Raw genomic sequence first — 13,455 nt, 5'->3', positions numbered from 1 at the left:
TTCACACAGGAGTCTTCCGGAGCCTCTCATGACCTATGAGTTGCATGGAGATTTCATTGTTCCAGCCAGTAAGTATTATGTAGAGGTGCATAGAAGCAGTTTTGTGGTTGATAAGTATTACAAACCAAAAATTTCCACATGAAAAATTTAACTTCATTGTTATTGCAATCTGTATTAAAAATAGAAATCAATTTAGAATATATTTTTCCCCGTTTCAGAAGGTGAAGAAAGGAACACTGTATTCATTCATTCACAAATATTAATTATTGCTTATTGTGTGGTAGTCACTGGTAGGTACTGGAAATGTAGAGCCAGGGCAGGATTCCTGCCCCCATGAGCCAATTCTGCAGCAAGCGTTGGAGCATACACACTTCTCATTATACCATAAAATATATAATAATGGCATGAGCAAAATGCTAAGGGGATGCAGACGTGTTTAACTTGCAGAAGGTTGGGGAGATTAGCAGATTTGGAAAGATTAGTAGGTTGGAGATAGCTTCACAGAGAAAGATATTTAGTTGTAAATTACAGACAGAAGGAATATTATGAGATGATGCCAGAAGCTCAAGCAGTGTTTGATGGAGAGTGAATTATATGTGATGAAATGTTAAATGAAAAGGCCTATAGTTGGGTAGAATTTTGTGATTAAATTTTTTGTGAGTCAAACTTATTTGAGGCTTTCTTGTTTTCTATTATCATACAGCTCACTTTTTTTATATTCAACACATGCTGTTTAATCATCATAGTCTCGTAAAGTACACTGGTGTTAGGTGTTTAATGGTTAAGGAAATGAAGGTTGAAACATGTTAAGTAACTTGCCAGATTACAGGGAACCTTATTTAAAATTCAAACCCCAATTCCACTGGCTAAAACCTGCAGTATTGGTTTTCACAGGTGCACTGACAGTAGCTGTAATTGTATTTTCATTTCCTTTTATTTTCTCCCCTTGGATGTATTCCATAGCTTAATCTTTTGAAAAACTTAGAGCCATTCCTTTGGGACCCATGTTACGACTGCCTGAACATTGCTTTAAATGTTATCTTCTTGTGAGGTCTCTGCTCCAGCCAGAGTAAAGGTTCTTAGTATGTTGCAGAAAGAAGCAATGTGTAGGCCCAATTAGACTGTACATATAAAATAGACTTTCGGAAAAGGCAAAAATAGAGTTCTATTCACTTTTGTTTTCACATGGAAGGGGACTTCTTTTTATAAAAAGAGAATTTGTGTGATCAAGGGAGTGGGGGAAAGTTTTCTTGGCAAAAACTCAAGCAAATGCTTAGTTGTTTTGATTTCTTCCCTGTGGCATTTTTGGCAAACTGGGGAAAGCGAAATTAAACTTAGTTGGAGGACAATTGTTTCATGTTGTTTGCCTTAGAGACTGGAAAAAGCAAAAGAGTGCCAGTTTTAATCTAGAATCCTTTGAGAATTGGAAAAAGATAAAGTGATTATGGAATAGGGTTTTAAATTACCACAAGGGAGTGTCATTAGCATTGTCATCATGCCCCATGACTGAAGGCAGTGTATTTGAAATTTGAATATCAATGTATTTTGCTGGATGAAAGAGTTCCTAAGAGGTAGGAACTTAATAGGTAATAAAGTCTGTGGGCGTAGGAAATGTGTTTAAAGAATTTGTTGAAGATATCTTTAAACAGTGTGGTAAAAGGATTGTGTAAGTGCAAAAGGGATTGTCACCTATTGGACCAATACCTTGTGTCTTGCTTCCTGACTCCATGGGGATGGGCTGTAATAGCGTCTTCACAGTGATTTGAGTAACAGGACCTGTTAGAAAGAAATACTGTCGCTACTGTGGTTATTGGCATGGATTTGCACCTAAGTGCAGTTGTGGTTGGAATGGAACCTGCAGTAACATTATTTAATGAGAAAAAGTACATGCATTAAATGGCTGTATTTTAGGGGCCAACATTTGCAATGTAGACTTTAATTTTTTTATTTTAATCTCTTGTGAGTACCCTTCTCTGCACTGACTGCCTCTCTTAGGAAGAGAGTGGGAGCAGATTCTCTAATCTTTTGCATATGTACTTTTAAGTATCGAATAAAACAGTTACAGAAATCAGTCGGCCAAAATTAGTCTCCCCTTTTGAATGTGGTTAAGCTCTCATTTTCCATTAACAATGACACAGCTTACCTTGTTTTGCTACAGTATCTGTTCGCTGAGCTGACTGCTAAAATTACTAAGCATCGCCAGTCTTTGTTACCGCCTCTCACACCAGCCTGGAAACTAATTTTTGATTCTTCTCAGTCATGTGCGGTGGTTTCCATCTGTTCTGTGGTGATGAGATTGTCTCTTCTACCCTCCCTGCTGAGAGTTCTGAAGGTTCCTCCTGGGTCCCTTCATTTTCTCTCATCAGTTTCTTTCCTAGTTTCTTTCCCAGTTTTCTGTTGAGAACGTCTGTGTTAATTTCTGGAGTTCATGATCCAAATATGAATTTGGTTTCTATTTTGTCACCATGGAAAGCAAAATTGTTTTTGTTCCTTGTTCTGCGATAATCTACTTATTACCAAGTTCAATGTTGAATGCATTGGAAAAATTTAAAAAAAAATTTTTTTTCTTTGAGAAAACTAAGAGAATTAATTTAACTCTGATAGCTCCAAAATACACTTGCTAAAAGGAACTAGAGGCCATCCATCTTGTGAGAGACTGTAATGGAATTTTGGTGTCAAAATTCTTAAATTTACTTGGTCTATGCAGGATTGCAAAAGACTGTGTCCCCCATAGGAAGGCTAGGAGAGGCATCTACGTGGATGCATTGCTGCGTGACATTCCCCTTTGAGAAAGTTGCAGTCTGTGGTCAGTGTGTCCGCCTTTTGGGCTCAGAGTCCTTGGTGTGACATTGTGGAAGAGTGAACCTGTGCTTCAGGGTTGGACACACAGTAAACTTAGTGTGAGAACGACAGCTAAAGCCTGGATGCCTGTTGTTGCATCGTATGAAAAATCTCTTAACCATCATGCAAATGAGAAACACGTGTGCTGCTATGGCCAGTATATTTGCTTCCCATAGTCAAGGTTCCTGGGAAGCAAAATCATAACCATAAAGTTTTTTAGTCCTTGATCACGAGAAGCATAACTATTATAGGATACAGGACATTGGTGTTTGCCTAACCAGAATATTCTATCCTTTTTGGTAAAAGAGCATGGGAAGCAAGACAAAAGCGCATGGTTCTTGGCAGAGAAGGACTCAGGAACTTGGGAATAAAAGGAACTGAATGCTCAATGGCATCCATCTCTCTTAGCCTGCTGTACTAATGTCACAGTAGATGGGAACTCCACAGAAGAACTGGAACACTCGATGTCTGTTGACTGAAGCCCTTTGTCCCTTGAGAAATGCTTGGATGGTTACTGCTAATGCCTTTGTAAAATTACAGTGTTACTGACTTTTGACATTTAAATATTGAGATAATATTTATCTGCCTGTATGTCTTTGAAAAGCTCCAGGATCATATCTTTTTCAGTTTCCATGAGTTGGCACGGCATCATCAGCAGATGGACATTACAGTGTGGTGGATGCCGATTTGTTAGTTTCACAATTAAAATGGTTTTTCCACTATGACAGTAAAACTCCTGATTCCCTGGCATGTTTCAGGAATTTGGTATTATGATTAATTTCATATCCTAGATTTTTAAAAAAAAAAGTTAGGTTTTTTATTCTTTATCAATTAATATCAGTTAAACTATAATGCATATAGCAGAAGCAACTGAAGCTAACTTTTTCTTAGACAACTTTTTTTGAGTACCTTAAAGATATTATGTTGTAGCCATATATAAATGCCTGCTAATAGAAAGCTCTGATTAATGTCAAAATAAAATAAAGTATAGAAAAAAGTGATTGTATTTTAAAAGCCTTACTGAAAAATATTTTTTTGAAGAGGATAAATAAGAGGTAAAAAAAAGCAGACTTGGAAAAAATATATGTGTGATTTCAGAAGAGATGGGGCTAGCTTAGTGGGAGAGGGGCTGGAGAGAAAGTGAAAGGTTTGACTGTTTCTCAAAACTTACTCAGTTTTGAGAAATGAAGAACCTTATCCCTAGAGGGTAACTATTTCTCTAGCTTGTGTTTCTAAGTATTATAAATCCTGAAATATTAAAGCAAGGTTTTCATCAGAGAAAGATGATTGTCAATGACCATATATATTCATAAGTGAGAGATAGTTTTTTAGGACAAATTTTCAAAAATTTTTCCTTTTCTTTCTTTCTTTCTTTCTTTCTTTCTTTCTTTCTTTCTTTCTTTCTTTCTTTCTTTTCTTTCTTTTCTTTCTTTTCTTTTCTTTCTTTTCTTTCTTTTCTTTCTTTTCTTTTCTTTCTTTTCTTTCTTTTCTTTCTTTTCTTTTTCTTTCTTTTCTTTCTTTTCTTTCTTTTCTTTCTTTTCTTTCTTTTCTTTCTTTTCTTTCTTTTCTTTCTTTTCTTTCTTTTCTTTCTTTTCTTTCTTTTCTTTCTTTTCTTTCTTTTCTTTCTTTTCTTTCTTTTCTTTCTTTTCTTTCTTTTCTTTCTTTTCTTTCTTTTCTTTCTTTTCTTTCTTTTCTTTCTTTTCTTTCTTTTCTTTCTTTTCTTTCTTTCTTTGAGACAAGTCTCACTCTGTTGCCGGGGCTAGAGTGCCGTGGTGTCAGCCTAGCTCACAGCAACCTCAAACTCAAGCAATCCTTCTGCCTCAACCTCCCAAGTAGCTGGTACTACAGGCATGTGCCACCATGCGCGGCTCATTTTTTGTATATATATTTTTAGTAGGCCAATTAATTTCTTTCTATTTATAATAGAGACAGGGTCTCACTCTTGTTCAGGCTGGTCTGGAACTCCTGAACTTGAGTGATCCTCCCGCTTCGGCCACCCAGAGTGCTAGGATTACAGGCGTGAGCCACTGCGTCCAGCCTAATTTTTCCTTTTTTGAAGTATAAAATTCTTATCCTCAGCAATTATCTTTTCATTCCTTTGGAATTTTTGACTATTTTTCAGAGTCTTTGTTCTAATTTTACTTTTTAAAATCAGATCTGTGAATTAAACTTGTTATATATTTATATTTTTGTTTCTCCAGCATTGATTAGGTCTTGATTTTAATGCCAGATTAAGAGCTGGATTATAATTTATTACCTAACACTTTGTTCATTCATTCCCCCTTCGAAGAATATTACCCAACATTTTAGACAGTTGTGCTTTTGTTTTCAGTGATAAATTTAGTTTGCATATAAAAGTTTTTTTATTACATAATATGATTTAATTGTGTTCTACTTTATCATGTGCTTTTTAATTTCTTAGCCTTTTTGCTTCCTTTTTCTTTAGCAACAACTATCTCAGTGTCCTCTATTGCAAAACCTCACTTTTCATGTTCAGACACTGTTATTGGTAGTTTAAACTGGAACAAACTTAGCTTTGCAAACACTGGAAACAATCCAGGTGTTCCTAAAACTGATGGTGCTGTGTTTAGTGACATGGAAAGATATCCATGATCTACTAAATAAGCTGTTTATACATTTCACTATAAAAAAGGAAGGAAAACTATGAAAGCATTAAACATGGGATTTACTAGCTTATCTTAGGGTAAGATTGATTATTGATAATTTAGGTAAACTTTTTATTGAAATGTAACATGTGCAGAAATAGGCATACAGCTTATCGAATTTTAACAAAGTGGGGATATCCTTGTGATCAGCCCCCAGATCAAGAAGTCAAACATCATCAGAACCTCAGAAGCCCTTTGTCACACCCATGTAGTCCCTTTCCGCCTCCATAAAGTGTGACCACTCTCCTGACAATGTGGCTTGGGTTGTTGTCTCTGAACTTTAAGTAAAGGGGACCAGACAGAAGATCCTCTCTTGTCTCTGGCTGCTTTTGCTTAGTTTGTGATACTCATCCATGTCGTGTGAAGCAGTAGTTGATTCATTGTCATTGCGTTCTGTTGTACACCACAGGACGCCAGAATACACCACAGTATAGTTGTCTATTCTGTCAATGGATATTTGGGTTGTTTCCAATTTGGGGCTATTACAAAGGATGCTGCTGTGAATACTCTAGCATGTGTCTTTCAGTGAACAGTTATGTGCGTTTCTCTTGGTTATATACCTACCTGTGAGTGGAATTTTTGGGTGATGGAATATGTGTTTGCTCAGCTTTCATAGATACTGCCAGACATTTCCCCATAGTGGCTCTGCCATTTCGTCACTCCCCCCAGTTGGTGCCTGGAAGTTCTACTTGCCTCATAGCATTGCTCAAGGATGTAAGCATTCATTTAAATCATTGTGGGGGTTAAGTAGTAGTAGTCTCTCCTTGTGGTTTTAATTTCCATTTCTGTGATGTAGATTTAGCCCATTTTTGTGTGTGCTTTTTTTTTTTTCCTAATTGGTCATGTGAAAGAATATTTTGTGAAGTTATGCTCCAGTCTTTTGCCTGTTTTTTCATTAGGTTGTGTCTGCCTGTCTTTCTCCTTTTCTGTTGGATTTGCGGTTCTTTCTAGTCTGATTGTGTGAGATTTTTAGAGATTTTTACTTAAGTCTTTATTTTCTCTCTGTTGTCTAAAATTTTAGCAGAGCATGTATTTAATTTTTATCATAAGAAAAAAAACTATTATCATTTTGAAAAAATAAATACCCCTGTCTTGTTCTTTTTACTTCTCCTTCTTGTCACCTTCAGTTTCTTGCTTTTCGACTGTGTTCTGAAGTCCCACTCTGCGCTCCCTCTCCAGCAGCGCCCTCCTCAACCTCCCCATTTTAGTAGAAAGGGGCTGTCAGTTGTTGATAAACTTAGTGGTGTCCAAGGTCCCTTCTCCCACTGTTTCCGTTCTTAACTATCGATACCACTGGCAGCACCCAGTCTGTGCAGCTCTTCTCACTTGCTTCCTGCTGACACTGAACCTCTCTGGTTCCCCCCCCCCCCGCCCCGTCGTCCTCCTCCATTCGCTGTGCCTGCTTCTCCTAGCCCAGGAGTTGGCCTGTCCCCTGTATGTCTTTGGAGCTCTTTTCCCCCACAGTGCCCTCAGTTAGCTTTCTGAAGGTGTCAGGCAGCTTCAGCCACGTGCTAGACGTCACATTTTCTGGAGAACATTTCTAGACTTGGTCTCTAAAGCCTCCCAGCCACCTGCTGGATACCAGCCACTTGAAAATCACCTCCACTGTCATCTTCCTCCTCACACTAGCTCTGCCTCCGCACTGCTGTTTGGTGGTGGAACTGGTAGAACTACCAGGCAAGCCAGACATGGAGCTCTGGTCATCTCTGCCTTCCTCCTCCTCATCCCCTGCCAGTCTGCTGCTAAATCCTGTCAGTTCTCTTTCCATCGTAGCTCTTACATAATAATAGCAACACAAGCAACAGCAGTAATAATAGCTAACAGTGGTTGAGTGCCTATTTGTGGCAGCCACGGAGGCTAAGTACAGTCCTTTAATTTCATACTGGCTGTTTGAGATATTATCTTCATTTTACAGATGAGGAAACTGAGCCACAGAGTGGTTAGGTAACTTGCTCAGGGCCACTCAGCTATCAGTTAGAAGCAGAGACTCTGACTCTAGGCTATAAGGATGGTCCCCAGTTTTCGACTATACGATGGGTTTATTGGCATGTAGCCTCATCATAAGGTGAGGAGCATCTGTACTTCTGTGGTCTGCTTCTTTATGTGTAGTTCTACCGTCTACCCCCTTCCTTCCTGTCACTTCATTCCCAAATACCATTTCCCTCCTAAATTGTCCTTTTTCTGCATTCTAATCCATCCTTCAAAAAATGTCAGGGTTACCTTCTGTTTCCAGGGCCCCGGGTGTAAAACTTTGCTCTGTATGGCAGTCCTTGCCGTATCTTGCCATACCTGATTAGATTCCAAGTGCAGTTTAAAGCAGCACGTTCTGAGGGCCTAAGAGTTGGAACTTCAGTATATCTTTTTGGGGGATACAGTTCAATCCTTAACAGGGAGTTGCCTATTTGCTGATGTTTTACTTGCATTCCGTTGTGGGGCGGTGACCCCACGACTGGACTCCATCTGGTGTGTGACACGCAGGCTTGAAGCGCAGTGTGCAAGAGGGAGATTCTGCAGCAGCTATCCAAGGAGTCTGTTTTTGGTACAAACCCAGGGAAAGGCACTAACTGCAGCTGGGCTGAAATTAACCCATATGGGAGGCGTTAGAAGATTAATGATAGGGAGAAAGATTTCTTTCTCCTTTTAAAGGTGGCAAAATACATTTAAATTCTCTGTGTTTGACTAATCTTGAAGATGAGCTGTTGTCATTGTTGATTTTGAGAAATAAATTCAATTCTGAGTATTCTACTAACTACTTTTTTTTTCTTTCTTCTTCTTTTTCTTTTAAAGAAAGCGGCAGCCCAGAATCTCGTGTCAATGCTATCCATTTCTTGGTGCACAAGCTGCCAGAGAAAAATAAAGAAATGTTGGATATTTTGGTGAAACACTTGACAAAGTAAGCCTCTCTTTCTTCCTTTTAACTTCCATCGCTTTGCTCTAGGTGCCGTGCAGCGTTCCTGGATCTGTAAGGGTTGGAACGGGGGGCTGCACACACAATACCAGGGACCACACCTGGAAGGGCAAGCTGGGCGTTTGACTCATCGTGTGTGTTTTGGACAAGGCGTTGAAATACGATGCTTTCATGAAGTTGTATAATTATTTGCTTAACAGCACTGCCAGCAACTCAGGATTTGATTTGAAGGAAAGAAGAGAATATTATGCATTGCCCCATACACAGATTCTGGAAATGTGATTGTAAGTTAGTTAGCAAATTTAACTTAGTTTCACACCTATCTAACTCTAAGTTTGAACATGCCCTTAAGTTTGCTTAATTCGGCAATGGGTAGTTATTTCACAGAATCCATTCCCTTTTCTTCCTCCTCTTAAAAGCAAGCAAAACTGAATAATTCAGCAGACAGATTAGCTCTTTCTTCAAATATAAATGGCTCACATATCATTATAACTATAGAATTTTCAAGGTGAGAGGAAGCTGAGGAACACTATGTTTTAGAACCTTTGTTTTACATTAAGAGTGAAGACCAGAGGATATTGTGATTTGCTAACGGCCCTACTACTTGTGTAGCCATTGATTCATTTGGTCAACAAATGTTTAGTGAATGCCTTTTTTAGGTGCTAATGAATAGATAGTTGAACAAGACAGTTAAAATCCCAACTTCTGTGAAGCTCACTTTCTTGGGGGTAAAAGATGATAAACAGATTACAAATAAAAATACAAAATAGTTTCAGATGATAAGTGGCAAAACCACAAAGCACAGTAAGGAGATAGAGAATGTGTGTTGAGCATGAGACTATAAAGAAGAGTATTATGGAAGATCTCTTTGAGGATGAAATCTTTGAGTTGAGCTCTGCATAAATGGCAGGGCTGCTGAGAACAGTTGTCCAGGTTGTTCGCTGCACAATGATGCTGGGCTGAAGGACTGAGTGTGGGTGCTCTGACCAAGCTCTGCATATTTGGGAAGCTCTTTTTCACAAAGGTGCCGTGGGATCTGGTAGTCCCTAGAAAAAAGGGTATAACGATCTGGTGGGAGAGGGGGGTGTGTTTTGATTAGTGGGGAGTAGTGAATGAAGGCTTTTGAGGGAAATGAGCTTAGCACGTACAGTAGGCCCTCTGAATCTGCAGACTCTGTATCTGTGGGTTCTGCATCCATGGACTCAGCAAGCCACTGATTGAAAATACAGCATTCACAGGGTGCATGTGGGTATGGAGGGCGACTTTCTCTATGTGCAGGTTCCACAGAGCAAATCGCAGGACTTTCGCATCTGTGCCTTTTGGTATCCACAAGAGTGTTGGAACCAGTCCCCTGTGGATACCAAGGGAAGACTGTACATGGAATTAGTAAGAAAGCCATTGTGGCTAGAGTAGATCATGAGAGAGAGAGAAGTAAAAGAGGGGGCAGGGGCCTCAATTAGAGGTAGATGTTATTTCAGAGGTAGACGTTGAGGAGTCATGTTGAGTTTCTTGACTCCCTGTTTTTAAGGAAATACAGAGTTGTAGCATATTATACATTCCGCAATTTTTGCCCCTTTGGTTAAATGGAGACATTTTTCTCCCCCCCTTCGTCAATTCCAGTGTTTCAAATCACTCCAAGCAGAACCTAATGACGGTGGCAAATTTAGGAGTGGTGTTTGGACCGACTCTGATGAGGCCACAGGAAGAAACGGTTGCTGCCATCATGGATTTGAAGTTTCAGAATATTGTTGTGGAAATCTTAATTGAAAACCATGAAAAGGTAATAAAATTCTTTTTTTCCTTAAGGGACTTCGCAGTTGTGGCTTGTCACCATGTAATGAATAACTATCCTCTTAGATTTCCCTTTTCTTTTTTTTTTTTTTAAATGATTTTATCATCACCGTGATGAACTTGGTTTGAAGAAGTTTTCATTGAGCTTCTGTCTTTTGGTGGTGCTTCATAATCTGAACCATACCCAGTCTTGTGTTACTCACTGGTTTAATGAAGGAACACTTCATCCAAATGCAAATGGATATGGGCAAGGTAACTGTGAAGTGTTTAGATTTTTTTGTTGCTTTCATTCCTGTCCTTAGATTTGTCACTCAAATTCTGTGTGTCATAGTGGTCCTTGTACTCTTGATGACGTTAGGGCTTTGCAACTTGAAGGCAAGAGAGAAAATAAGGCAAATAAAGAAAGTTGAAAGGAAGTGAGATGGAGCCAGAGGATCACGAGCATCATCAAGAGTGGGGTTGAGGGGCAGGGCTCCCCTCAGACTGCTGGCCAAGGCTGGCCTCAGTTTGCTTTGTACTTGCGAAGGTCACCCTGCCTCGCAAAGGGTCTTCCTGGTTGGACCCAGCTGTCCTGAGTGGCAGGTCAATGAGGAGAAGCCGGGGTGGGGTAAACTCCTCAAATGGACCCAGGCAGTACCCCTGGGCCGGGGGTAGGAGTGAGGGACACATTCCTGGGATTTGATGGATGGGGTTGAGATGGGTTTGAATTAGGAGAGCCATCTCAGGGGTGAGCAGAAACGGCTTTAATATACTCTTCCTCCCACCACACCCAGTCAGCATTTTAAATTCTAGAAATAAGTACTGTTCATTATTGTCCGTTCATGATCTCTTTTCCAAATTATTGTTCTTTTCTCCTCAATTATATATTCTCTGTGGCTGCTCTCACGGTCCAACAGAGTTGAGTAGTTACAACAGAGACCAGATAGCCCGCAAAGGAAAAAAAAGTAGCATCTTTATAGAAAAGGCTTGCTGATCCCCGTCCTGAACCAATAACTTTCAACTCTGGCAAACCAGAATCCTCTGAGGGGCTCTTTGAAGTGGCTCTGTAGCCACGTGTGTTCTGTTAAATTTTTCCATTCATAAGAATTATTTATTTATTTATTTATTTATTTATTTATTTATTTATTTATTTATTTATTTATTTATTTATTTATTTGACAGAGTCTCACTCTGTCACCTGGTAGAGTGCAGTGGTATCGTCATAGCTCCCTGACTTCAAACTCCTTAGCTCAAATGATCCTCCTGCCTCTGCCTCTCAAGTAGCTGGGACTGCAAGCACACACCACCACACCTGGCTAAATTTTTCTAGTTTTAGTAGAGACAGGGTCTCGCTCAAGCTGGTCTTGAACTCTGACCTCAAGCAATCCTCCCACCTTGGCCTCCCAGAGTGCTAGGATTATAGGCGTGACCCACCATGCCCAGCCCCTGCCTTCATAAGAAGTATAGGTAGCCAGCAAGGAGAATGGCTGACCTAGGGAGGAAGCATCTCTTCTGCCTCTATTAAGAACTTAAGAGAGAACTTCAAGGTGGAACATGGGAGAAGGTTCTGTTACTATTTGAGAGGTTTTTTAAGACCTAAGTGTGACTTGTGCTGGTGTTAGGTCTGCCCCATGACATTTTGTATTTGGACACAGAATTTGAAGGAGCTGGAATCTATTGAAACAGTTTAGCTGGCCTACATTTATAAGGCTGGGACAGCTTTTGGGGGACATGTGGAAAAAGTGGTTTCAGGATGCTTCTGGAGTGCTTGGTTCAAAAGGACTGTACCTTGTGTGCCTGCGTCTCCCCTCTCTCAACTCCCTCAAAGATTCCACCTATTAAGAAAAAGGAAAATGCTGACTCAGGGTTAAAAGAATACCTTTACTATTAACAAGGACATAACATGTTTATTATGTAGGGCAGTGCTGCTCAATCTTTTGGGGATCGCAGATCTCTGAGAAGCTGACAAAAGTTACCAACTTTCTCCTCAGATAAATGCATGTAACTCCCCTCTGCCCCGATTGTGCTAACAGTGTCGTTGAGTTCACATGCTTTCCTGAACGTGTGCACTGCAGGTTAAGAATCCCTGGTTTAAAATGAGTCGTCTCTTAAAGTGACTTGTCTTGTTGCTTGTTTCTCTGTAATCAAGGGAATGTATGATTTAAAAAAAAAAATACGTTAGACTCTTTTAGGAGAACTTTTTCCCCCTCATTCTGTCACCTATAGAAAAGTCTGCCTCTTAGAGAATTTGAAAACTGTTAAAACACTTGGTCACTCATTTGGTTATTAAAAGGATTTTTAAGAATTGAGATTGCATTATATGCCAAGCATGTAGTAGGTGCTGGATGTGCAGATGAACGTTACAGCCACTGTTGGAAACCAGGTCACAATCTGGGCATGAGGAAACCATGTTTTGGGACTGGAATCCCATAATGATTATCCCAGTCTAACGTACCATATGACGTCTTTTCTTCCTTGTCTCTTCCTGCTAGATCCGTGAGGGCAGAGGTTTTTTTGTGCACTTACAGTGATTCTTGGTACATATTGTATGTTCAGTTACTATTTATTAAATGAATTAATGAACTCAATACATTTTGAGGGGGTTGGAGGAATTGGGAAAAAGGCAGGCAAACAGAGGTGCTCAGGGATTCCTTTGAGCAAAGCATTGGAAGAGCATTTTTGGGGTCCTTGTTGCAATTGCCATTTGCTAGAGCAGTTCTAACTTGTGCTAATATTCGTTCTTATGGAAAAGTTAAGCTTGGAAGCCAGTTGGGGATTTTCTTTATCAGTATGGTAAAAGCAGCTTATTTATGGGTGTAAAAAGTTTTTTCTTTTTTGGAGCCGGTGGTGAATTTATGCTTCCTTTTATGGTCCTGTCTAACTGTCATTAAACCTCATTAGTGTGCACTAAGCTATCCAGACAGCTCCTGGAAAGATGGCTACTATTCATTTTTAGAAAGCGAAATAATTAGACTACAAGCCTTGAAACAATGTTATAGTAGCTCAACTATCATTTGATTAAATCCTAATTAGGGAACTTTTATGCAATTTATTTGTGAAAATACTAGCTCTGGGTCTCTCTCTTGCATAAAAGGATCTCCATTTCATGCTGCAGCTGCCTGTTTTCTTCCCTTATTTGAAGCTGGGGAGATAAGTACATGATTTTTTCTGCTGGGAAGTAGGTAGTGCTGCTTTCACCTTGTTAACAAATCTTACAGGAATTTCCAAGTCGCACTGGTGAGCCAGTTATAATAGTTATAGCAGATGAAA

At 39.5% G+C, this 13,455-nt stretch overlaps 1 protein-coding gene across 2 annotated transcripts in view; it reads left to right on the top strand.

Moving 5' to 3' along the window:
* The window catches only part of ARHGAP10 (Rho GTPase activating protein 10), a 292,374-nt gene that overhangs the window by 196,033 nt on the left and 82,886 nt on the right, over positions 1 to 13,455 (top strand). For both annotated transcript variants that reach the window (XM_012783754.2, XM_012783755.2), the window contains 3 exons: positions 10 to 68; positions 8,295 to 8,400; positions 10,036 to 10,195. In XM_012783754.2, coding sequence (XP_012639208.1) covers positions 10 to 68; positions 8,295 to 8,400; positions 10,036 to 10,195 — 325 coding nt within the window. The remainder of the gene's footprint in view (positions 1 to 9; positions 69 to 8,294; positions 8,401 to 10,035; positions 10,196 to 13,455) is intronic.

This window comes from Microcebus murinus, chromosome 15 (assembly GCF_040939455.1).
Source record: "Microcebus murinus isolate Inina chromosome 15, M.murinus_Inina_mat1.0, whole genome shotgun sequence".
NCBI lineage: Eukaryota > Metazoa > Chordata > Mammalia > Primates > Cheirogaleidae > Microcebus > Microcebus murinus.
The sequence above is the reverse complement of the archived record's forward strand: the minus strand, read 5'-3'. Positions and strand labels throughout refer to the sequence as shown.